Source organism: Lampetra fluviatilis, chromosome 27 (assembly GCF_964198595.1).
Source record: "Lampetra fluviatilis chromosome 27, kcLamFluv1.1, whole genome shotgun sequence".
Classification (NCBI taxonomy): domain Eukaryota; kingdom Metazoa; phylum Chordata; class Hyperoartia; order Petromyzontiformes; family Petromyzontidae; genus Lampetra; species Lampetra fluviatilis.
In genome coordinates this window covers 1,906,043-1,932,691 of record NC_136301.1, presented here as the reverse complement: position 1 = coordinate 1,932,691, position 26,649 = coordinate 1,906,043, and the positions used below count along the sequence as shown (strand labels likewise).

At 52.3% G+C, this 26,649-nt stretch overlaps 1 protein-coding gene across 1 annotated transcript; it reads left to right on the top strand.

Moving 5' to 3' along the window:
- The first annotated feature begins 994 nt into the window (after positions 1 to 994).
- Positions 995 to 26,370, top strand: ACADVL (acyl-CoA dehydrogenase very long chain). The gene is made up of 21 exons (XM_078869010.1): positions 995 to 1,213; positions 3,178 to 3,235; positions 6,463 to 6,537; positions 7,890 to 7,962; positions 9,986 to 10,050; positions 11,202 to 11,336; positions 11,971 to 12,115; positions 13,460 to 13,589; positions 14,616 to 14,741; positions 15,072 to 15,187; positions 16,623 to 16,705; positions 17,222 to 17,326; positions 17,980 to 18,066; positions 19,067 to 19,129; positions 20,001 to 20,102; positions 21,186 to 21,283; positions 21,766 to 21,838; positions 23,106 to 23,178; positions 24,484 to 24,556; positions 25,215 to 25,290; positions 25,491 to 26,370. The coding sequence occupies exons 1-21, from the start codon at positions 1,164 to 1,166 to the stop codon at positions 25,626 to 25,628; spliced, it is 1,944 nt and encodes a 647-aa protein (XP_078725136.1). The 5' UTR covers positions 995 to 1,163; the 3' UTR covers positions 25,629 to 26,370.
- The last annotated feature ends 279 nt before the right edge of the window (positions 26,371 to 26,649 follow it).

The window sequence follows — 26,649 nt, the reverse complement described above, 5'->3', positions numbered from 1 at the left end:
TACCGAAAGAACCAAGAAGATGAATCTCTGCAGTCACGAAAGCTTTAAATCGAGAGTTGATTTATGTTCACATCCACCAAGTCCACGAGCTGGAGATCGCCCGCACGGCTCGGGCCTGCAGTGTTCGAGGCTTCTTGAATGGGTGGGTGACGTCTCACCGATGCGATGTGGCAGGGTGAGGAGAGGCCTGCTTCGTCCCCGATACTCAAGGTGAGGTACTCCTCACCTCCCCACCGTACTCGCCCTGGCACTAGCCCCCCTGACAGCCTGGGCGATTCCTTCACCCAGCAGTGGATACATCACGGCAGCTGATGCCTCTCAATGTTAGTTCTCAATGCCACGTGTTTGTTCTCATGCCACGTGTTCTCTATGCCACGTGTTTCTTCTCTGAGCCGCGTGTGCCTCTTATTGGCGATTCCTTTACCCAGCAGTGGATCAATCACGGCCGCTGATGCCTCTAAATGTCAGCACACGACTGTGTGCGACCCCAGTGCTGTCTGCGAGCACCTATTTAGGCCAGCTTGTCACCCACGTGCACTCCCAGGCCGCCTTTGTCTCACCAGGGACATTCACGTTCATTCACAAAACCACCGCAGACAACGAGCACATTCAACCAGGGGGTCAACCCGGCCCATCATCATCATCTCGGTAGGGGCGATAAAGATGATCACCACAGGTGGCCGAGTCGCACTTGCACCACGACCACTCTGTACAAGGTCACCTGAGAATCGAATCCACGAATCGGGTAAATCGATTCGCGCACACGAACCGATTCGATTCCATCAGACCCCCCCCTCCTGCCAAGCCCCCCGTGGTGACGTCACTTCCTTCTGCAAGCCCCCCGCGGTGACGTCACTGCCCCCCTCCTGCCAAGCCCCCCGTGGTGACGTCACTTCCTTCTGCAAGCCCCCGCGGTGACGTCACTGCCCCTCCTGCCAAGACCCCCGTGGTGACGTCACTTCCTCCTGTCCAGCCCCTCCCCCGCGGTGACATAACGCGTGGGGTGTCTATTAATCTCGCCGCGGTGCCTGATTCAATCACACGGCAGTCTGAGATCGATCGGTGACTGCGGCCCACAGGGAGTGCGGGAGTTTTTGTCTCTTCATTTACATTTTTTCTCCCCTCTCTCTCTCTCCTTGTCTCTAATATCCATTTCGAGAGTCATGTCCATGCTGGTGGTCGCGCGTGGTGGTTCTATTCTGGTCCGGAACGGGTAAGTGGTTGATGAGTGTGTGAGGCTCATAGAGCCAGACCAGGGCTCGTCTTAAGATTGTGTCCATGTTAGAGGCTCATAGAGCCCCACTAAGATTGTGTCCATGTTAGAGGCTCATAGAGCCCCACTAAGATTGTGTCCATGTCAGAGACTCATAGAGCCACTAAGATTGTGTTAATGTCAGACTCATAGAGCCACTAAGATTGTGTTCATGGCAGAGGCTCATAGAGCCACTAAGATTGTGTTCATGTCAGAGGCTCACAGAGCCCCACTAAGATTGTGTTCATGTCAGAGACTCATAGAGCCACTAAGATTGTGTTCATGTCAGAGGCTCATAGAGCCACTAAGATTGTGTCCATGTCAGAGACTCATAGAGCCACTAAGATTGTGTTCATGGCAGAGGCTCATAGAGCCACTAAGATTGTGTTCATGTCAGAGGCTCATAGAGCCCCACTAAGATTGTGTTCATGTCAGAGGCTCATAGAGCCACTAAGATTGTGTTCATGTCAGAGGCTCATAGAGCCACTAAGATTGTGTTCATGTCAGAGGCTCATAGAGCCACTAAGATTGTGTTCATGGCAGAGGCTCATAGAGCCCCACTAAGATTGTGTCTATAGCAGAGTCTCATAGAGCCACTAAGATTGTGTTCATGGCAGAGACTCATAGAGCCACTAAGATTGTGTCCATGTCAGAGGCTCATAGAGCCACTAAGATTGTGTTCATGTCAGAGGCTCATAGAGCCACTAAGATTGTGTCCATGTCAGAGGCTCATAGAGCCAGACCAGGGCTCGACTTAACATTGTGTTTGTCTGATTGTGAAGGGATCTGTATTCGTAGGACAACCGAATAGACAGTCTGACTGTGTTCGGGTTAATCATCATCATGTAGTGATTAAATTGGTGACTGATGTAAGGAGGTCGTCCACCTGAAACACCGGAAACTGACAAGTGAATGGAGCAAAATGTTTAAATAAGTGGGCCAAGAGGAGGTTCGTTCGTGCCTGGAATTACTCAACTAAACTATAAACAATTTTTTCTTTTTATCAGGTAGGGCCCACTCTTTAGCTTTTTTTTTCAGACAAGTCCTGGCCACAAATGATAGCTCAACGAAGTGGCTTATTTGGACGTTTAGAGCAGCCAGATACTCTAAACGCGTGATGTTGATTTTAAATGTGCAAGGAAAAAACCGGGAGGACCCGGAGAAAAATCCACGCGACCACGGGGAGAGAAAGAGACGCGCCAACTCCAAATATACAGCAGCAGGCGTCAGGGTCGGAATTGAACCCACGACCTCCTGCATACCAGGCGAGGTAGTTAACATCTCCTAGCCACCGTGGCACCACCGTGGCGAGATGGGAAGTGGACGCTGAGAGACCCGAAAGGGGAAGACGCGGCTTCGAGTAGCTATGCAAGTCTCCTGGACACCACCGTCGTTTTGATTGAGAGCACGGAAGTGGGGTTTGGGCAGGGACACGCCATGGCTAGGACGGGTTGAGGAGCGATGGGAGAAACGTGGTCGAGGCTATCGACGGAGTGGCAGCCAAAGTAGGGAGAGAGAAAAAAACCACGCGCCCGCTGAGATGGAGCGACGAAATCGGCTCTCTGTGCGGGAGCGAGATGGACTGTGTCGCATCCATCGCGAGAGCGCGGGAGATGGTGACGAATTCTGGGAGTTCTTCATCCGACAGTGGAATGGGCATAGCTTGTGGATGCTGAGTCCAGGCGTCTTGTTCGGTTGTTGCTATTGTTGCAGCCACCTTCAACAATTGTTGCCGTGGCTTGTGCTGTCAACTCTGCTGCCGTGTTATTGTTGCAACTGTCGATGCTGTTCCCGTTGTAGCGGGTGTGTGTCGTCACGGTGTTTGTTCGTTGTGTCGCCTCGGTTGTTTATCCTGCTGCTGCACGGTGGCAGGTAGTACAGCAAGTAGGGTGGTGAGTGACTCGCGGGCGGTTGTGTGTGCGCAGGGTGCCGCTGGCCAGGGTCAAGTATGGGGTGAGCAGAGCAGCGAGCGGTGTCACGGAGGTGAGACGTCGTCAACACGGATCTCATCATCATCATCGACAACATCATCACCGACAACAGCAGCAGCATCATTAACATCACTCGGATAGACAACATCACCAAGGCCATCAAACAACATCACCATCAACCATCAAACAACAGGCTATAAAGTGGTGGTGACATCATCACGGCACTCGTGCCAGGCCAGGTGCACTTTCGAGGCCACATGGAGTGTTGTAAACTCGCTGAACAGGAGGTCAGGGGACAGACCAAGGTACCGTGGGTTGGCTGAGATGATTGGCAGATGCACCAGCTATACCCCCTACTGTGCCAACCTGCTCTACTTTATCTGCCGGGCACTCCGCTCGTTGTTGTGAGCGCCGCTCCTCCGCCCTCCGTTGTCGTTGGAGGGCGACTGCCTCCAACTGCCCAGGAGCGTCCTTCACGAGCCTCTCCTCCATCACCATCATCACCACCGTCTTCGTAAACATCACCATCATCACTCCGTCGTCTTTCATTCTAATTATTACCATCAGCATCATCATCAACATGGCCAACACCATCACTTACCATCAACCATTTAAAAACACGGCCTCACCCATCAACACCATATTCACAATTGCAATCTGAATCTTCGCCACCAGTACCACGATTCTCTGCAACATCCCCATCACTGTGTGAGGTCAGAGGTCACAAACAGTTGTTGCTGGTTCTGCGGGGTTTTTTTTTAACTCGCAAAGGCCACCATCCCGGTTTACGTGTTTTTTTTTTACAAAGTCCTCTTTTCAAACAACGGAACTACATGTAGCAACAACTTGAACAACAACTTTAATCAATTATTTTTTTAACTTGTGATTTAAAAAAAAATCCCCATTGCGGTGCAAATATTGTATTTGCTTCACCAACATATTTTCACCAATACGTCGTGATTTTTTTTTTACATTTTTAGGAAGTATTTAAATGCGAACGGGCATTGGCGTGGACGCCCCAAGGCGCTGTAACCCGGGGTCCTTTGGCTCCACGCCTTGACATTTGTCCCAGATTCCACAGCCTGTGCCTGTGGGTCACGTGGCGACCTTGCGAGTGCGAATTATAAATACACAGGGAGACGGAACACACGCGCCGGTGGGTGTGTGTGCGACTTACGCACACACACAGACACGGGGTGTGTGTGTGTGTGGGTGTGCGACCTACACACACACAGACACGTGTGTGGGTGTGTGTGTGTGCGACCTACACACACGTGTGTGTGGGTGTGTGCAACCTACACACAGACACGTGTGTGTGGGTGTGTGCAACCTACGCACACACACAGACACGTGTGTGTGGGTGTGTGCAACCTACGCACACACACAGACACGTGTGTGTGTGTGCGACCTACACACACAGACACGTGGGTGTGTGTCTGTGTGTGTGCGTGCAACCTACGCACACACACAGACCCGTGTGTTGTGTGTGCGTGTGTGCGACCTACGCACACACAGACACGTGTGTGGGTGTGTGTGTGGGTGTGTGTGCGACCTACGCACACACACAGACACGTGTGTGTGCGACCTACGCACACACACAGACACGTGTGTGTGCGACCTACGCACACACAGACACGTGTGTGGGTGTGTGTGTGGGTGTGTGTGCGACCTACGCACACCCACAGACACGCGTGTGTGCGACCTACGCACACACACAGACACGTGTGTGTGCGACCTACGCACACACACAGACACGTGTGTGTGCGACCTACGCACACACACAGACACGTGTGTGTGCGACCTACGCACACACACAGACACGTGTGTGTGGGTGTGTGTCTGTGTGTGTGCCACCTACGCACACACACAGACACACGTAAGGAGCGGTGATGTAATGGTTCGCGCGCTGTGCTACGAACCCGGCGACCCGAGTTTGATTCCTGCTCGCGGCTTCCAACACTTGCGATAGATTATCTGAACCAGCCATGGGCCTAGGTCCTCAAATGAGTACTCAAATGAGCCTAGGTACTCAAACGAGTACCGAGTACAATGTATAAACATCGCCGATAAGGAGATGTGTAGCTGGGACTGGTGCTGGCCATCCACCCCTCGTGTGCCGTGCCGGCTTCTGCATACACACACACACCCACTCATTTGTAGGGATCGAACCCAACTAAAGTTCGATTCCTGACCGCACAGCTAACATCGGTGGTGAATAATACCCGAATCTGTCCTGGTCCTCTCCTCTAGGGCGACTCATCCTGCCATAAATAGCTGGCAGTGTGTGTGCAAATGTCAGAAGTGGGGAGACAAAGGCGGGCAGGCTTTCGCGGTGATATTATTATAGGTGGCACAGAACTTGCAGCAGCCGTCTGTATATCTCTACATGGCATCTTTGTGTGTACCCACCCATAGAATTTGAATGGAAACGAGCTGTTGAGAGAAACCTTTGAACGCTAGCTTGTTTGCCCATCCTAGGACGGAAGCTGTAATATTTACGAAAAGATTGAGCAGAGTACAATTGTATGTTGTGTCAATTTCATGGCAGTGAATCTTGCACGAAAGTTCGTCATCAAACACTTCACTGCAGCTCGCTGTAGCACTATTAATGGCAGTGAATCTGGCACAAAACGAAGTCATAAAACACCTCGCTTCATGTCACTGTTGCACTGTATATAACTGACCTTTAATTTGTTCAGATTCACTGCTCTGATACTTTATTCTCTTCTGCTTTCGGTCGCTGGGGTTGAAATAATTTGGAATTCGATGGAATATCTGGAAAATCACCGAGAAATGTCTATTTTACCATAATGTATAAGCATAAATTTGACTTACCTTTTGTCTCAAGTGCTGAAGAAATAGATAAAGACACCAAATCCACTTTGTTGCTGCGTAGAATTATTTATTAGATTCACTTTCTATAAAGAAACGTCAAACTTAAAGCGAATTTGCGAAAAAATATTTCCGCTCGACCTTCTGCGCGAGTGTCAAAATTCACCCGCTCATGAATATTCATGACGGGGGGGTGCGGCATGTGGAGTGACGTCACGCGCGTTACACACAGACATTCTTGGCTCATGATAGTAGTAATGGCCTTCATAGGAGATCACTAATAGTACGTGCCCCGACTGTTGCTATGGATGCACGGGGATCGCCGTGCGTGTGTTTAGGTCGTAAGTCATTACTCGTGTTCCCGAGAAGCAGGTTGTGACTTTGTTAAAGCTGCTGCTGTTTTGTTGTTGTTTGTTGTTATTTGTTATTGTTGTGTGCGGGCCACAGGCAGTCTTGGAAAAACCTCATGCCACCAGCAAAACCGCGACTCACGCAGCCACTGCCGAAACGAGTGCAGTTACTGTAAGTCGGGGTTTGTGTGTGGTGCATGTAATGGTGGGGTGTGTGGTTATGTGGTGTCTGTGGTTGTGAGGTGTGTGTATTAATGGTGCTGTGTGTGGTAGTATTGTGTATTGGTGGGGTGTGTGGTTGTGTGTAGTTTATGTAAACAAAGATCATTCTTGTGCGGTAGTGTAGTGGTTAGCATACTGCACTAGGAACTCGGCCACACGAGTTCGATTCCTGCTCACGACCAACACCAGTGAGGATTACCTGAACCAATCTAGGGCCTCCCTTAGGTCGACTCGGCCTCAAATGAGTACCTTGTGTGATTTGTACACATCGCAACGAGGGCTGTGTTGGCCTTCATAGGTGCTCGCTAACAGGACTTTCCCCAACAGTCTGTTACCGCTTTACGGGGGAGCTTTGTCACTGGTGTGTGTAATGATGTGATTGTGTGGATCGTGGTGGAACTGTGGAGTGCAAGCTCCACTATCAGCCTGTATACCTGGGTTCAGTTCCCAACTATGCACAGAATCGGTGGGAACTTTTACGCAAACCTGCCCTCGTCTTCCCCTAGATCGACACAGCCTTAAAAAAGTACCTGATGCAGTTTTGCTGGTAGCATAAGGTTTGTCTAAAAACAGACGTTTAGAGTGTTTGGCTGCTATAGATTTCCACATGATAAGCCGCTTCGTTGACCTATCATTTGTGGCCTGGTTGCTTCTGAAAAATCTATATAGCTCAGTGGGCCTTACTTGGTAATATAAAAAGTTTAGTTCATATATAATAAAAAAAATTGTTGTGCCAGCACATTAATACAGTTTAAAACAAATTGTGCCAGAGTTCAATATAGTGCTGATGATGAGACAAAGCCGGCCAGGCGTGGTGCTAGTCACACCACTCGCGTGCCGTGCTCACTAATGACACTTATCGATCATCAGTGATTCTTTATCACTCTGGGCGGCCTCAAAGTGCACTTAGCCTGATGCGGGCACCCTGGTTACTCAGATGCTGGTGGTGGTTGTCATGCCAACGACATGTTAACTACCTCGCCTGGTGTACAGGAGGTCGTGGGTTCGTTCCCAACCCTCACGCCTGCTGCTGCATATTTGCAGTTTGCGTGTCTCTCTCTCCCCGCGGTCGCGCTTATTTTTTTCTGGTTCCCTACAGTTTTTCCCTTAACATTTAAAAACGTGCGTTTCGAGTATTTGGCCGTTATAAATTTCCGCGTGATAAGCCACTTCGTTGAGCTATCATTTGTGGCCAGGTCCTTTCTGAAAAGTAGCTACGTAGCTCAGTGCGCCTTACCTGGGTAGTTCTCTAAGTAGCACTTGACCTCCATTAACCTCTAACCCCCTCCCATCCCCACCCAGAGTTCCAAGTCGTTTGCTGCGTCCATTTTCAAGGGGGAGCTGTCGATGCATCAGGTCTTGCCCTACCCGAACGGTAAGCCTCGCCTCGTTTTTACCATTTCGTTTGCTCCGTGTCTCACACGTGTACTGACTAACTCGGAGACGGCAACACTTGGAGGCACTTGTTTCTTTAGCAAGCACCATCGGGATAATCGCGCTATTTATTAGGACCGTCTATTGTCGGCGGCACCACTTGGTTAGAACATACTCTTAGTTCTTTCGGTAAAGTCACGTAGGTAAAAAAATGAAATTAAAATTAATAAAAAATAAAAACAATAAAATCACGACGTTTGGGAGGCAACACGAGCTTCCGTGTTGCCTCCAAAACGTCGTGATTTTATTGTTTTTATTTTTTATGAATTTTAATTTAATTTTTTTCCTACGTGACTTTACCGAAAGAACTAAGAGTGAATCCTTGCAGTCACGAAAGCTTCAAATCTAGAATTGGTTAGAACAGTTGGCAGGCCGTCTGACTAGCGGCGCCCCGGGGTGGTGGAGACGGTGACGACGACGAGAAGGACGGTGACGACGAGAAGGACGGTGACGACGAGGAGATGGTGACGACGAGGAGATGGTGACGACGAGGAGATGGTGACGACGAGGAGATGGTGACGACGAGGAGATGGTGACGACGAGGAGATGGTGACGACGAGGAGATGGTGACGACGAGGAGATGGTGACGACGAGGAGATGGTGACGACGAGGAGATGGTGACGACGAGGAGATGGTGACGACGAGGAGATGGTGACGACGAGGGACTTGAGCAGCACGACGGGGATCCCACTTCCAGCAACAGCCACGTGGTCCCCCACAGGGGGCCCCTCTTAGGGGGGCGTGGCCTCGCTCCGCCCTGGCCACGCCCCCTTTCTGGAACCTACTGACGGGTTGCCGAGGCTTCTCGATGGGCCCCCTCTGTGACCTATCCCCTTTTAGATGTCCCCCTCTCGTGTCTATCGTAGCTGCTGCTGTAGTAATGGAAGTGTTGCTGTAGTTGTGGTTGCTGTAGTTGTGGTTGCTGTAGTTGTTGCTCTAGTTGCTGCTGTAGTTGCTGCTGATGCCGTTCCCGGTTTGCTGTGATCAGCCGCTAAGAAATCTCCGTGCCGGTCTTTCAGTGAGGCCAGACGATAGAGTGCATTGAGTACATTGAAACCCCTTGGCGCAACATCACAATTCACAATTCCTGTTTCAACGATCCGAACACACGATACGATGCAATTGCAGACTGGTCAACAAAATAAAAACGGGCAAAAAACACAACAGAGAGATAACAGAGGGCCAACAATGTGTACGAGTTCATATGCCCCTAGAGCACCGAGCACCCAGGAATGCAACACAAAGTGCGTTTTGCTCATACTAATCCGATTTGAAATGAGAATTTAACCCAAGAATGCATCACTTAAGGAGATTATCTAAAACCTGTTCATCAGAATTTTTTGAAAGAATGCAAATCAAGATAGAATGTAATTATTATCAGGCCCCAATGGTGTAGAAAGTGCTGTCCCCAACTCTCATCCACTCCGACTCCCTCCGTGGGCCGTGCAAACGGGCCATTGTACGGAACGTCGCCTATTATATACTACTTAGTTTCTAAGCCACAGTTGTGTTTATTCGCGTGCGTATAGTTGCGGCTATTAGTGTGGGTTTACTCACCGTAAAATAGGCGACATTTCCTTCGCAGTTGATGTTAAAGATCCCGTGACGTCATTCAAAGCGAGTAGGCCATTGTGTGCCGGCTGTCGCGGTCCACATTTGGCAAATTAAAAAATTGCCCTGCAAACGACTCCATTCAGATCACTCTTGAGGAGCAACGCCCCCCCCCCCCCCCCGTACTGTGAAACTGCTGCAGACTGTCTATGAAACAGAGCAGCACCTTCACGCACGATATCCTTGAGCTGTTAAGAATGGCGCAGACACCAAATGTTACTAAATCACTGTCCTTAGTCTACCGTAATCATCCTGAGCCTGATCGCTGCCGTCATCCGTCTGGTCAAGGCAGCGTGCGCGACGATGATGGACGGTGACGACGTTAACGGCGCGTGTCCATGTTCATTTGGCAGCTCTGAACGAGGAGCAGAGCCAGTTCCTGCAGGAGCTGGTCGATCCAGTCTCAAAGTTTTTTGAGGTGAGTGGAGTCGGCCCTGGAAGAGAGATGCACCAACTCCGACCAGAGAAACGACTCTCTGAGGAGGAGTCTAAACTATAAACTATGTTCTTTCGGTAAAGTCACGTAGAAGGGAAATAATAAAATAATAAAAATATAAAACAATAACATTTTTATTATTTCCCTTCTACGTGACTTTTTCCGAAAGAACCAAGAATATGAATATCTGCAGTCACGAAAGCTTTAAATCAAAATTAAACTATAAACTATTTTTATTTTACTAGGTAAGAAGTGACCTGGCCATGATTGTTAGCTCAACGAAGTGGCTTATGTGGAGATTTATAGCAGTCAAATACTCCAAACGCATGTTGATTCTAAACGTGGAGGGAAAAACTGGAAGACCCGGAGTAAAATCCACGCGACTACGGGGATAACACTTGAACTCCAAATCTACAGCAGCATGCGTCAGGGTCGGGATCGAACCCACGACCTCCTGTACACCAGACGAGGTAGTTAACATCTCCTAGCCACCTTGATGACGATGAGAGGGAGAGAGAGACACGCAAACTCCAAATCTACAGCAGTAGCAGGCATCGGGGTCGGGATCAAACTCACGACCTCCTGTACACCAGGCGAGGTAGTTAACATCTCCTAGCCACCTTGATGATGATGAGAGAGAGAGAGACACGCAAACTCCAAATCTACAGCAGTAGCAGGCGTCAGGTCGGGATCGAACCCACGACCTCCTGTACACCAGGCGAGGTAGTTAACATCTCCTAGCCACTGTGATGATGATGAGAGACACACACAAACTCCAAATCTACAGTAGGCGTCAGGGTCGGGATCGAACCCACGACCTCCTGTACACCAGGCGAGGGAGTTAACATCTCCTAGCCACTGTGATGATGATGAGAGACACACACAAACTCCAAATCTACAGTAGGCGTCAGGGTCGGGATCGAACCCACGACCTCCTGTACACCAGGCGAGGGAGTTAACATCTCCTAGCCGCCGTGGTGACATTCATGAGCGCAGCAGCGGAGCCACCCGCCACTGCTAACTCCAGCAGCGGCCCCTTGTAACAAGAGCAGCAGGTCAACGACCTCGTGGCAATGAGCACAGCCGATTACAGACTGCACTGCCAACTGATGACCGCGTGTGAACGGGCGCAGGAGGTTAACAACCCAGCCGCTAATGACACCCTGGAGAAGGTGGAGGACGCGACGATGCAGGGGCTCAAGGAGATGGGGGCCTTCGGGCTTCAGGTGCCCACAGAGCTCGGAGGCCTGGGCCTGACGAACACGCAGGTGAGGACTACAAGCTCGGACACAAACACTCGCGCGTGTGCGCACACGCAAACATTTACGTCGTAACACAGATGTAGACACACGACACCAAAACAACACAAGTGCGCGTGCACCCTTGTACGTTTGCCTGTGCATTTGTGAGTGCGTGTCCGTGAGTGTGTCTATCCATGTATGTTACGTTGTGGGGAGCAGTAGTGTCGCGGTTAGCGCGCTGCGCTATGAAACTGGCGACCCGAGCTCGATTACCACTCACGGCCAACACCGGTGACGATTATCTGAACTGGTCATGGGTCTCCCCTAGGTCGACTCGGCCTCAAATGAGTACCTGGTGCGGTGTGTAAACATCTCCACTGGGGAGACAAAGGCGGCCCTCGTGTGCCGTGCCGGCCTTCATAAGTGCCGCTCGCCAACAGAACTTGCCCCACAAGTCTGCACGGGCTATATGGGGATATCTTTGCCTTTTATCTTTGTTACGTTTACATGCACCTACCTGTGTGTGGAGATACACACAAGCCCGACTCGTGCGCCGTGTTCTCCCGGCCTGCGTCGGTGCCCCGTAAAAGCAGCAGCACTTGCCCCTCTCCCTACGGTCTGCTGAAGGCTGCACGGGGCGACCTCTTTGTCTCTCGTGCAGTACGCGCGGCTGGTGGACATCGTGGGTCGCCACGACCTGGGCGTGGGCATCACGCTCGGCGCCCACCAGTCCATCGGCTTCAAGGGCATCCTGCTCTTCGGCAACCCCGAGCAGAAGAAGAAATACCTCCCCAAGCTCGCCTCGGGTAAGCCGTGGGCTCTTCCCACGGTGGCGAGGAGATGTTAACTACCTCGCCTCGCATACAGGAGGAGGTTCGGTCCAGACCCTGGCGCCGGCTGTGTACAGTAAAACCTTGGATTGCGAGTAGCTTGGTCTGCGAGTGTTTTGCAAGACGAGCAAAAATTTTAATAAATATTAATTTGATAAACGAGCGAGGTCTTGCAATACGAGCAGCACGTGTATACACTTTGTCTGCCGAGCGTCACGTGATCACAACTGATATAAGAGTGCTTTGATATACGAGTGCTTTGGATTACAAGCACGTTTCTGGAACGAATTCTGCTCGCAATCCAAGGTTTTACTGTACTTGGAGTATGCGTGTCGCTCTCTGTTCCCGTAGTTTTGTGGATTTTTTTCTCTGGGTCCTCCGGTTTTTCCCTCCAAATGTATATGTAGCTCAATGGGCCTTACCTGGGAAAATAAAAAACGAGTTTTAGTAAAACCGTGCTAATTGCACCTGATTATCACGGTTGGCTACATATTGTGCGAAAGAAGTTCAACACATATACACATACCAAAGACAAAGGTCCCCATGTAGCCTCAATAGACATTTGGAGCAAGTGCTGTTATTGAGCACCTATGAAGACCCGCACGGCACACGAGGAGGTGGGTGTTCAGCACCACGCCGGCAGCCTTTGTCTCCATCTTGGCGATGTTTATAAATCGTAGCAGGTACTCATTTTAGGCTTAGTCGACCTAGGGGAGGCTCGGGGCCTGTTCAGATAATCGCCACTGTTTATTGGTCGTGAACGGGAATGGAACTCGGCTCGCCAGGTTCGTAGCACGGCGTGCTCACGGCGGCACCACCGCTGTCCCATCTCCCGACTGCCCACTCGTGGTGGTGGAGGTGTCGGCAGCGATGTTGATGATCGGGATGTTGTATGTGTGTTTTGTTGAACTTCTTTCGCACCGTACGTAGCCAACCGTGCTATTCGGATGTGCGGGGGAAGGACAACAAACTAAACGCAAAAAGCAATTAGAAAGAAATGAGCTTGCAATCTGGATTATTTAAAAGTCTATAGCTTCCTAATATCGCAAGGAAGAGCGGTCCATACGGCTGCAGAAGCGCATCTGAAAGCGTGCGACGCAGTGACCCATTTTCGTTCGATGGCTCGGCCAAAATCCGCTGCTGAGAGGATGACGTGTCACGTTTTATGGTCCTTGACGAGATGGGCAAGGTATTGTGGTTCATTTGCGGCAAGCGGTGGTTAATGGTGGCGCTATTGATGATGACGACGATGTGGTGATGTTGAAGGTGATGTTGCTGGTGATGTTAATGGTGAATATTTATGGTGGTGGCGGTGAGCAGGAGAGCTCATCGCCGCGTACTGCCTCACGGAGCCGGCCAGCGGCTCGGACGCCGCCTCCATCAAGACGCGCGCCGTGCGCAGTGCGTGCGGGAAGTACTACACGCTCAACGGCAGCAAGATCTGGATCAGGTGAGGCCACAGCCCTCACCCCCCCCCCCCCCCCCAGTCACACTGAACTAAAACTAAACTATTTTTATTTTACTCTACCAGGTAAGGCCCCACTGGCCACTGGGCTGTACAGTGGTCCCTCGGTTAATGATGTTCATTGTAAACCATCATTAATTGAAATAATCGTAAATTTTATATGGGAAATACGTGTTTTATAAAGTGCTTAATTTGTTCCGAGACGATCAGAAGTCGACCTTATTCACCCTAACAACAGTTTATAATATGTTGATAAATAAACGTTCGAAGAACATATGAAAACATTAATAGAAACATGGATAAAAAAATAGAAATATAGCATAAAAAGGTGCATAAATAGAGTATAAAATAAAAAAAATGTTACCTTAGGCTATCCAGTTCTATTCCTATTGCTCTCAATGCTCACGAAAGGGCGTCGCTGATTGGCTGAGGTTTGCTGAGTCCACTTCCGAGCGCTCCGATTTACCGAAATTGGCAGCCACTTGATATCGTAAACACATCGTTAATCGAAATGTATCGTCAATAGAAACAATGGGACCCTATGGGAGGTGGATGGTTCATCAAAATATCGTTAATCGATGGCATCGTAAACTGAGGGACCATTATACATACAGTATATAGTTATTTTTCAGAAGCGACCTGGACACAAATTATAGCTTGACAAAGTGGCTCATCATGTGGAAATTTATAGCAGCTAAATACTATAAACGCGTGTTGATTCTAAATGTGGAGAAAAAAACCGGAGGACCCGGAGAAAAAAAAAATCCACGCAAAAATGGGGAAAACACGCAAATTCCAAGCACAGAGGTGTCAGGGTCTGGATCGAACCCACGACCTCCTGCGCACCAGGCGATGAGTCAACATCTCCTAGCCACCCCAGTGCCCCTGGGCAGAGACAGATGCGGGGCACATGCCGACGATGACGTTACCGTGTGATTGGTCGAAGCAACGGCGGGATCGCTCTGGGTAGGGGGTCACGTGACGTCGATGCTGTCTTGTGATTGGCCGCAGCAATGGTGGAATCGCGGAGATCTTCACGGTGTTCGCGAAGACGCCGGTGCGGAACGATGCGACGGGGGAGACCAAGGACAAGATCACGGCCTTCATCGTCGAGCGGAGCTTTGGCGGCGTGACCAAGTGAGTATGGGAGGGAAAGTGGCGACGAAGTGAGGGGTGGAGATGGTGACGGGGCGGGGTGGGGGGGGGGGCGGGTTGGTAACGAGGTGAGACCGACCGCGAGGTGAGAGGCGAGGGGCTGATGAGGATGAGAGACGGACGAGGTGAGGCTGTGACGGGAAGCGCTCCGTGACGACAGCTGTCACCCTCGTGTTGCTGCTGTTGCTGTGACCGCACCGAGGCCTCGCCAATTGTCTTGACCGCGGTAGGAGAGGGGCGGCTGGGGGAGGTGGTGGCGTTGGTTCCAAACTCGTCTAACCTCCCTGTGCCCCCTCCCCCACCACTCGTCAGCGGCGCCCCTGAGAAGAAGATGGGCATCAAGGCGTCGAACACGGCCGAGGTTTACTTTGAGGACGTGCGCGTGCCGGCCGAGAACCTCCTGGGAGAGCTGGGCGGCGGCTTCAAAGGTCGGCAATCTCCTCGAGTGAAACACTCGTTTCTTTACAGCTGCCTCGTGCGTTTCTTTACAGCTGCCTCGCGTCTTTAGTTTCGTTTGTTGTCCTTCCCCCCCCGCCCCGCCCCGCCGCACCACGTCCGATTCGCGCGTTTGTCTACGTACGGTGCGAAAGAAGTTCAACTTGCCCTACGCACGTGGTCAACGAACCGCTCGCGAGCGCACAGCACACGTGCACACCCCCCCTACCCCCCCCCCCACATTGCTTCTCGTTTGTCCCTCTCGTCATCGACTTGTGACCACCACCCACTGCTTCATTTCTCTAGAACTGCTTCTTTGTGTGTTTAGTTTGGTGTCCCCCCGCCCCGCACCTCCGGTTAGCACCGTTGGCACCTGCACGTCGGCGTGGCGACGACGCACCACATCGCCTCCTTCATGAATTGGGGAAAGTGCAGCCACAGCGCTGCGATTGTGGCCGAGCAACATAAACTCTGCACCGTAGATTATCACGGTTGGCTACGTACGGTGCGAAAGAAGTTCAACATACGTACATGCATACATGACTCCTCCTGTCTATGCCCCGGGACCACCCCGCCCCCCTCGCCAATTGCTTTGGAATGATTTCTCAACTCTTTTCCAAAAATTGCACCGCAGAATACTCAATTGGGACTATACATGGCAACCATCGCCCCCCCCCCCGCCGGCAGACTTTAAAGTCCCAGCTCACTCTTGCAAATTACAGCGATCCTGGTCTCTTTGAGTTCTCATTTGGTTGAACGAATGGGGACTTAAAACAAAGTGTACGCCGTTTATTTATGAAGTGTACCTCTACCCGTCCGTCTTGTTTCGCAGTAACCCCCGTAAAGAGGATCCACTTTGAATGGAACTCTCATGTAAAGTTGCCATTAGAGACATCGCCCTGGAAAAAACCGGCCACGTTCATCAAAGTGTCGTACAAAACTTTGGGAGACACAAATCGTAGCAAAAAAAAAAGATTCGCAAATATGCGAGCGCGTTTTTCTCCGGCAGCTACCACCTCCGTCAGCTTATGTACTCGCAATGCGACGGAGATTTGTATCGAGGGCTGAATTTCGTTTAAAGCTGCGAGAGGAAGCTGCTCTCGATTAAAAACGAATTTCTTTCCAACTTCTTTTCATGTTTAGTTTGTTGTCCTTCCCCCTCGCGGCACTTTTAGATGCGCTTCTGCGGCCGAATTGGAACTCCGCTCTGCTGATATTCGAAAACCACTGGAGCTATGCACTTTTAAGTCATCTCGATTGACTCTCATTTCTTTAAAACTGCCGTTTGCATTTAGTTTGTCCTTCCCCCTACACCTCCAATTATAGCACGGTTGGCTACGTACGGTGCGGAAGAATGTCAACATACATGGCACGCGGTGGGAGTGTTGACATGGAATGCCGTGTGTGCGTGTTTTGTTATTATTGCAGTTGCCATGAACATCCTGAACAACGGCCGCTTCGGAATGGCGGCCGCGCTCAACGGCACCATGAAAGCATCGATTAGCAAGGCGGTGAGTCGCGCTCGCTCACGTGATGGTAATGACAACGACGGTGGTGATGGTGGTGGTGGTGACAGTGACGATGATGACGACGATGGTGGTGGTGACGGTGGTGACAGTGGTGACGGTGACGATGATGACGACGATGGTGGTGGTGACGGTGGTGACAGTGGGGATGGTGACGATGATGACGACGATGGTGGTGGTGACGGTGGTGACAGTGGGGATGGTGACGATGGTAACAACGACGGTGGTGGTGGTGGTGACGGTGACGATGATGACGACGACGATGGTGGTGGTGACGATGAAGGGCGCGAGGGATTGGAAGGTCACGATGGTAACAGATTTTAATCTGCCGATGTCGTATCGCTTCTCCTCGCCGATGCCAGCTCGCCTCTATCGCTCGGTCTTACGCATCCGCACGTACCGTCCGCTTCAACTCTCCTCACCCCGACTCGCCCCGCTCTCTGCTGCCAGGTTGACCCAGCTCGCCCACGCTCGCCCTCCCGTTGTCATCCCTGCCCTCAGGTCGAGCACGCCGCAAACCGGACCCAGTTCGGGAGCAAGATCCACACGTACGGCACGATCCAGGAGAAGATAGCGCGCATGATCATGCTGCAGTACACCACCGAGGTGGGGCCACAGCGCGAGCGTGCGATGGGGAGCGTGCCATGGGGAGCGTGCCATGGGGAGCGTGCCATGGGGAGCGTGCCATGGGGAGCGTGCGATGGGGAGCGTGCGTGCGTTTGTCTATGATGTGTGTCTGTCTATGATGTGTGTCTGTGTGCTGCAACAGGGTGTGTGAGAGACGGGGGGGGGGTGGGTGGGTGTCTTGTTCGTGCGATGGGATGTATCTGTGTGAGACAAGGTGTGTGTGTGTGTGTGATGGGCTGTGTGTGGGGAGTGGTTGTGTGGCGGTTAGCGCGCTGCACTACAAACCTGGCGACCCGGGGATTATCTGAACCGGTCCTGGGCCTCCCCTAGGTTGACTCAAAATTAGTACCTGGTACAATGTGTAAACATCGCTACGAGGGAGACAAAGGCGGCCGGGCGTAGTGCTGGCCCACCCACGCCCTCGTGTCGTGCCAGCCTTCGTAGGTGCTCGCTAACAGCACTTGCCCCAACAGTCTGTTACAGCCTATACGGGGGATCTTTGTCTTGTTTTGGGGGTGTGTGTGTGTGTGTGTTGGTACCGTTTCGGTCTCGTGTGTAATGCCGCATGTTTCGTGTTACGCACTGTGCGTATCTCGCCGTGTGCTAAGCGCCGTGCTGCATGTGTTGCGCAGGCCATGGCGTACATGATCAGCGCCAACATGGACTCGGGGGCGACCGAGTTCCAGATAGAAGCCGCCATCAGCAAAGTTTTTGCGTCGGTAAGAATTAAAAGTCGTCTTCGTCGTTGTGGTGCTGCTATCGATTTATCGACAACAATCCTGCACGTTTATCTGTACGACGAGAACCAGCGAGGGTGAGCAAGTCCGCAGCAACTTTCAGCGAAAGAAATTCCCCTTCCCAAAACGCACGCGAGGATGTTTTGAGATGGCGTGGCCCGACCTGGAGAGCGAGCGACGACAACAACAACAACGACAACAACAATGACAACAACAACAACGACAACAACGACGACGTTTTAACGCGTGGTGTGGGGGGGGGGGCCAACAGCACAACGAGTCGTAGAGCCGAGAGAGCGGCGCGACAGTTGCGTTGATTTGGAAGTGGCAACGAAGGAGAGAGCGGGGATTGCAGGCCGATTTGTATCATTTATCCATCGCGAACATGGCCACACTCTAGATTACCTGGCAAAAGCAGCGGTGAATCTGATTGGAGATAAATAAGCGTCTCTCTCGCGGCGAAACGTACAGAGTAAGAGGCGTACAGAGTAAGAGGCGATGTCATTCGTTTATCCAGGAAAGCCTCACCGAGTCTCCTCCCTTTGGATGGAGGCTCCTGCCAAGGTTGCATGCATGTGTGTTGAACTTCTTTCGCACAGTATGTAGCAGCCAAGCGTGCTAATCGGAGGTGCGAGGGAAGGACAACAAATTCAACGTAAAAATCAGTTCTCGAGAAATTCGTTTTCAATCTAGGTGATTTTAAAGTGCATCGCTCCAGTGGCTTCCTAATATCAGAAGGAAGAGTTTTCCAGACGGCCGCAGAAGTGCGTCTGAAAACGCGCAAAAATTGTATGCTGTAGGGGGCGACGATTGCTGTGCGATTCCCAATTTAACGAAATTTGCGAGTAATGTTTTCAAATTTGGGGCAACTTGGACACGTGACGCGCGCTGATCAAGTGTTGCAGAGTGCCAGGTTGCCCGTTTGTTGTTGTTGCCTCGCTGTGACCACGTTCCCGCGCTGCGTGTGCGATGCGCGTCACAGGAAGCGGCGTGGAAAGTCACGGACGAGTGTATCCAGATCCTGGGCGGCATGGGCTTCATGAAGGTCAGGCCGTCGTTACGGTCGTTACGCCGCTGTTCTTGCTCCCGTTTCCGTTTGTTTCCTTTGCTGTTCTTTTCTCTCGCCTGGATTAGCCGTTCGTCATTTCGATCAACCAAAGCCGCCACTCTTGGCAAGATGAGACTCCATATGTCCTGGTCTCCCGAGTTCTCGCCCGGTTAAACAAAACTAAACCCGACTTGATCGTCGCCATTCCCATCGTTATCGTCAATCCCGTTAACGTCGTCGAGATCGATTGGGTAACCGGCCGTGGCTCCGTGACCACTTCTCGCGAGGCTGGCGGATGTGTCTTTGTGGCGCTCTTCACTGGTGGCCGGCGAGCTGCGTTGCAGCGACTCGTCTCTGTGTGTGTGTGTGTGTTGATCTTCTTGCGTAGCCAGCCCTGCTAATCGAAGGATGCGGGCAAGGAGAACAAACTAAATCTCGAAAATAATCGTCCATCAGAATCAAATCCCTGCTCCCCTCGTGCACGCACGTTTGTGCGTTCGTAAGGCCCTGTCCACACGCCCCCTGTCGGCAGCGTGGGGGCGACGAGTACGCTTGCAAATGGGAGTGCACCCTTAGTGTAAAGTTGTGTTGTTACTTCGGGACTCGCCCGATTGCGAACCGATCGCATTCATCGAAGTGTTGGCCAAATCCTGGAGCCACAATCGGAGCAAAAAGGGGATTGTTTGCAAAAATTCAAATGCATTTTGCCTGGAGGAGCCGCACTCACTGCTGAGTCACGGCTCCCGAGGACGGGCGCGTTGCAGAGCATTGCAGAGCTTCGCGCAGTCAGTGCACGAGCGTGGATCGTGCGTGGATCGTCCCGTCTCATTCCTGTTTCCTCGCCACGCGCTCCCCCCCCCACGCGCAGGACTGCGGGGTGGAGCGCGTGATGCGCGACCTCCGCATCTTCCGCATCTTCGAGGGCACCAACGACATCCTGCGCCTGTTTGTCGCGCTCACGGGTATCCAGGTGAGCAGCGATCGCTCGCTCACTCGCTCACTCGCTCGCTCGCTCACTCACTCGCTCGCTCGCTCACTCGCTCACTCGCTCACTCGCTCACTCGCTCACTCGCTCACTCTCTCACTCACTCGCCCACTCGCTCACTCGCTCACTCACTCACTCGCTCACTCACTCACTCGCTCACTCGCTCGCTCACTCACTCTCTCACTCACTCACTCACTCGCTCACTCACTCACTCGCTCACTCGCTCACTCGCTCACTCGCCCACTCGCTCACTCGCTCACTCGCTCGCTCGCTCGCTCACTCACTTGCTCACTCGCTCACTCACTCGCTCACTCACTCGCTCGCTCACTCACTCGCCCACTCGCTCACTCGCTCACTCACTCACTCGCTCACTCACTCGCTCACTCACTCGCTCACTCACTCGCTCACTCACTCACTCACTCGCTCATTCACTCACTCACTCGCCCGCCCGTTCGCTCAACCCCCTCGCTCGCTCGATCAGCTGCCCATTCGTTTGTTTGATCGCTCGCCCAATAACTCCTCGCCTCCTCACCCAACCTCTTGTCCATTCACTTGTTCGCTCACTCGCCCACTCGGCCGCTTACTCTTCCACTCACCCACTCGCCCACTCAGCCGCTGACTCTTCCACTCGGCATACGAGGTAATGCATGTGAAATGGCTCTCGGGTGGCTAGTTTTTTTGCGAGGAATTTGCGTTTGTGCTCCTGTGTGGGTGTATGTTGGTGTGTGTGTGTGTACCTCCTGCCAGCGGGTGTTCGACACTTCACGTGGCCTCGGTGCACATAGCCTGGCACAAGCGTCGTGGTGACGTCACCGCCACTTAGTGGCGAATGGCGGTTGTTGTTGTTGTATGTGTTTCTGTATGTCGTCACGAGTGTGTCTGTGCACGTGAGTGTGTCCGGGTTTCTTGGTGCACGTGTGTGGCGGTGTGTGCATGTATATGTGTTTGTGCAAGTGTGTCTGTGTATGCCTTGGCTCCATGTGTTTGTGTATGTATATAAGATAACAATGTATGTGTCTGTATGCGTGTGCTGTGTGTGTATCTCTGTGCGCGTGTGCCTGCGTGTAGGGTGCGGGCAAGCATCTGCAGGTGCTGCAGAAAGCGCTGAAGAACCCAATCGGTAATTTCGGAACGATCATGGGAGAAGTCGGCAAGAGGGCACGGAGGTGAACTCGCATGCACAAACATTTACGTATACGCCGACACACGAAGATCCCCTGCATAGCTATGACAGACTTGTGGGGCAAGTGCTGTTAGCGAGCACCTGTGAAGGCTGGCAGGACACACGAGGGGGCGATATTTACACATCACGCCATGTACTCATTTTAAGGCCGAGTCGACCAAGGGGAAGCCCAGGACCGGTTTATATAATCGTCACTGGTGTTTGCTGGGTTCGTAGTACAGCGCGTTAACCGCTACACTACCGCTCCCCATACACAGACATACAGACATATACACTTGCCCCAACATTGTCTGCATATGAACACACACTTGAAAACGCGTACCATGTCCATGCGCACACACGTAGACCAACAAGGACGCTTCTCACCCCACGTGCACACCTGTAGTCGCAGAGAAAGTAAGTTACTTTAGTTCCTGCTGAACTGCATGCTGGGAGATGCTGAACTGCATGCTGGGATGTGTGCAGGTCTGTTGGACTTGGCAGTGGACTCACCCTCAAGGGCTCCGTGCATCCCAAACTGGAGAGCAGCGGAGAGCTGGTGAGGGGGACGGACGGAGGGAGGGAGGGAGGGGGAGTCCGTTTGAACACGTTCACTCCTTTGGCTGCCACTCTGTAACCAATCTCTTCCATCGCCACCACCGCTAGCCGTGACGTGGCCTGCTCAAGCCCACTCAATTTTCAAGGCGATGCCTTTCATCTGCGCCTGCTCTCCGAGCCACCAGTAATGTTCCTCATCGTCTCTGTGTGATGCGTTATATTTTGACCCACATTTTTAATTCGCGCTCACTTTGAATTTCCACGGACTCTAAGCCAGTTGCTTGCTACGTGTGCGAAATAATAATTTTTGTGTCATTGTCTCGTTTGCATCGTGTTTGTTCCGCTCGGTCGTACCCTCTTCTTTGCACCGCCCGTCTCGTTTTCGCTTTCATTATCGAGTTTAGTTTGTACCAGCGCATTTGTTCTGGCTGTGTTTGCTTAATTGCTGGACATCTGTGGGGAAAAAAGTATTCGTAGCTCATCGGAATTCCACCAGTCTAAGTAAAGATTCTGATTGTGCGTGTATATAATCTAGGATTGAAGTTTTCGTGACTGCAGGAATTACTATACTCATTGGTTCTTTCGGTAAAGTCTGTGTGTGTGTGTGTGTGCTCTGTGTGTTCCCTCGCTGTGTGGTTTACACCATGTTCACCTGAGGACGAGCGCTTGTGTTGCGTTCAAAACGTCGATCTATTTTAATTGTATTTTTATTTTATTTCTACATACGTGACTTTACCGAAAGAACCAATGAGTGTGTACGTGTATATGTTGAACTTCTTTCGCGCCACACGTCACCAACCGTGCTATTCGGAGGTGCGGGGGAAGGACAACAAACTAAACACAAACAGCAGTTCTAAATAAATGTATTCAATCTAGATTTCAATGTGCATAGCTCCAGTGGCTTCCTAGTATCGGAAGGACAGCCACAGAAGCGCACCTGAAAGTGCGTTATCCGGTGACCACCGTCTTGTGAGGATGAGCGGAGTTCGTGTGATGATGGTTTCTGCTCCTTGACGAGGTATTGAGGTTCACTCGTGGCGAGCACTTTGTGTGTGATGAGCGCGACCTTCTAACGTGTTCGTTCGGCAACCGGGAGCCATTTCAGCTCGGCGGGCACTGCAGGGACACGGTCGGATCTTGCGGTACCCGTCACGACATTACACGCGGCCGTGATTCTACAACAACGATTCGGACTTGGCTTGAGCCGCCGTAGACAGCGAAGTGACGCGGGTGCCACGCGGTGACACCGCTCTCTCGTCCGCGCTCAGATCGCCAAGGGCGTGGATCAGTTCGGGGCGTCCGTGGAGGGGCTGCTGCTCAAGCATGGCAAGAAGATCGTCGGTGAGTGGAGTGGAGTCGACGGGGAGGGCGGAGGGGGAGTATCCATCCATGCTTGCCAGAATCTGAATGTTTATTTTTACTGGAGGAGGAATCCAATGAGCTGTAAAGATCTTTTTCACAGATGCCAGTAGGGGCGGGTCAGAACGCTACAACAAAAACATGATAGGAGTGCAAAGTAGAGGAAAGGTAAATAAATCGCTTGAAGAAAATCTACAAATAAAACGAATACATTGTTGCCTTACCAGTTAAAGCCCACTGAGCTATTAGCTTATTTTTCAGACGCGACCTGGCTATCACAAACGATACCTCAAAGAAGTGGCTATCAGAGATCCCACGTAGCCTTTTGACAGATTGTCGGGGGCATGTGCTGCAAGCGAAGCATCTATGAAGGCGGCCACATGACGTACAACGGGGCTGCTGTGGATAGCACTGCGCTCAGCTTGCCTTCGTCATGGGTAGTAGTAGCGTCGTAGTTGGCGCACTGCGCTACGAACCCAGAAACCTGAGTTTGATCCCCGATTCACGGGCAACATCGGTGACAAATATATGAACCAGTCCTGGACCTCCCCTAGGTCCACTCACCCTGTTGCGTGTTTGTAAACATCGGCACTGGGGAGACCAATGCGGCCCGACTTGGTACTGTCTGAGTCGTGGGTCGCCATGGACGTTGGCTATACGGGGGGCTACGTGAGGGTCTTCGTGTGGCCGCGGGTGTGCGTGCGTTGCACATGACGGCTGCTGGTCATGCGTGTGTGTGCATGTGCGTGTGTGTGTGTATTGTGGGGAGCGGTAGTGTAGCGGGGATGGTACGCTGTGCTAAGAACCCGGCGACCCGGGTTTGATTCCCGTTCATGGTCAACACCAGTGATGATTATCTGAACCGGTCCTGGGCCTCCCCTAGGTCGACTCGGCCCCAAATGAGTACCTGGTGTTGCGGTGTGTAAACATCGCCGCTGGGGAGACAAAGGCGGCCGGGCGTGGTGTTGGCCAGCCACTCCCTTGTGTGCCGTGCCGGCCTGCATCGGTGCTGCTTGCGAACAGTGCTTGCCCCAGCAGTCTGTTGAGGCTATCCGGGGGATCTTTGTCTTTGTGTGTGTATTTGGCCTCCCCTCGGTTGACTCAGCCTCTAATGAGTACCTGGTGCCACGTGTAAACATCAGCACTGGGGAGACTAAAGGCAGCCAGCCGGGGGTAGAGTTGGCCATGCCGGCTTTCACAGGTGCTCGCTTAACAGCACTTTCCCCAACAGGCTACGCGGGGGATCTTTGTCTATATTGTTGTTGTTGTTGTTGTGTGCGTGCACAGATGAGCAGTTCCTGCTGAACAGAGTGGCGGAGGCTGCCATTGACCTGTACGCCATGGTGGCCGTGGTGTCGCGGTGCGTGGGGTCACGGCGCGGGACGCACGCAGGGACACGCAGGGACACGCAGGGACACGCAGGGACAGACGGGGACACGCACTGGGATACGGAGATCAGAGGTTGGGGGGGTTAATGACGACATTAACCCCCCCCCCCCTCTGATCTTCACACTTGACAGGCTGACTGTGATGACATTACCTTCTATTTAAGACCGGAAACAGGAAGACCTCTTCACAATTCTGACAAATCACCTGATGAAGCTGGTTGTCATCGCCAGTCAAACGTCACCGGTACTAACATTGTCAATGTTGTAAGTTGTAAATGTTTACTTTCCAACACACGACCGGTGTGCTGAATTAGTAAACTAATTTACATGACAAACTTTACTAATTGGTTGTGTCGGGTGGCAGTGGGTTAACGACACATTTACACTTACGTGATCTAACCCAAAAAACGTTACCATGAATAAGTTTGGTCGCGAAAGCCGACGTGTTAAACAGACACAAGGGGGATTCACATGGACACGCAAGGATGCACCTGTGGAGATGCCAGTACACATCGGGATGTATCTGGGGACACACGAGGATACACACAGGGTCCTACAGGATCGGTAACAGCGCTTGCCCCCAACAGTCGTGAGAGGCTACATGGGGGATCTTTGTCTGCGTGTGCGTAGGGCGTCACGGTCGCTGAGCCAAGGCACCCCCACGGCGGAGCACGAGCGGCTCATCTGCGAGACGTGGTGCCTCGAGGTGACGACCGCCACCGCCACCCTCCATCGCTCGCTCGCTCACTGCTGTCGGGGGCTGCTCGCAATCGCCCTCTCACCCAGCAACTAACGACACCGCAATTGGGCTATGGACGACCCGGCCATGCGTGTGTGGGGTTCGTTGTTCACCCAACTCCCCCCCCCTCCTCCCGTCTCCGCCCCTCCGCTCCCTCCCCCCCTTAGGCGTCGGAGCGAGTTTCCCTGAACCTGCGCTCGCTCACCAACTCGACGGTTCTCCAGACGTTCAAGAACATGCGCGCCATCTCGGCGGCCACGGTGGACAACGATGGCGTGCTCGCCCCCAACCCGCTCGGCTTCTAGGTCCGGGACTCGTGCCGCACTCCCCGTGGCAACGTCGCCCACCCGGCCAGCGCCCGCGTCTCTCTCTCTCTCTCTCGCTCCACTATGCATTTCTGACATTTGTAGATAGCCCACGCGAGACTCTAAATGCCCCGCTGGGTATTAACGGCGCCCACCATTTCGTAGGCCGTATGTCCACCGCCAGCCTGTGGTCGAATCGTAGCCGGTAGGCCACGGCCGTCTAGTTTAGAGCACGCTCGCTCCACGTAGGCCACGCTCGCTTGACCGCAAGGCCCTCTCTGGCAATAATTCACATCTAACCGGTTACGATAGGCACCACGAATGCCACGAGAACCACCGCCAAGTTCTCCTGCCAGCGGGCGTTCGACACTTCACGTGGCCTCAAGGTGCACATGGCCTGGCACAAGCGTCGTGGTGATGTCACCGCCACTTAGTGACGAATGGCGGTTGTTGTTGTGTGTCTGTGTGGGGCATAAACCAAAGTGCCCAGAGAAAACCCACTTGGTGCAGGAGAGGGGCGAGGGAATTCTCAGGTGTCTCCGCGCAGCCTTAGCAGTAACCTACTTCTTGTGTTGTCTCCCACAAGCGGGAGGCAGTGGGAGGGGGGGAGCGGGTCACGCGCACGTGTGTGCGTGACATTTCTACACTCTGTTGTAGTACAGTACACTCGTCGAATATCAATTGTATTGATCCGTATTAAAAAAAAAAGTCTGAATTCACTTAATTTCAATAAAACAAACATACTCGACGCTTGTGCCTGTGTGACCTTTCATTGCAAGCCACCATGAGCTTTCCACTGCTGCATCATCAGGGCCTCACGATGCACCAAAGCCACCCACGAGCGGATTTCGCCACTCCATCTCCACGGTTGGAACGGACAAAATTAATCGGACATTCATCGGACGTGTTCGCGCCCTTTGACCGCTGCTGGCCGCCTCCGTGAATCTTCACCCCACGCCACCGTTCATCGCAGCCCGTGACGTGTCCCGGGGCAAGGCCACTTCTTAAGTCTTCTTGGTTC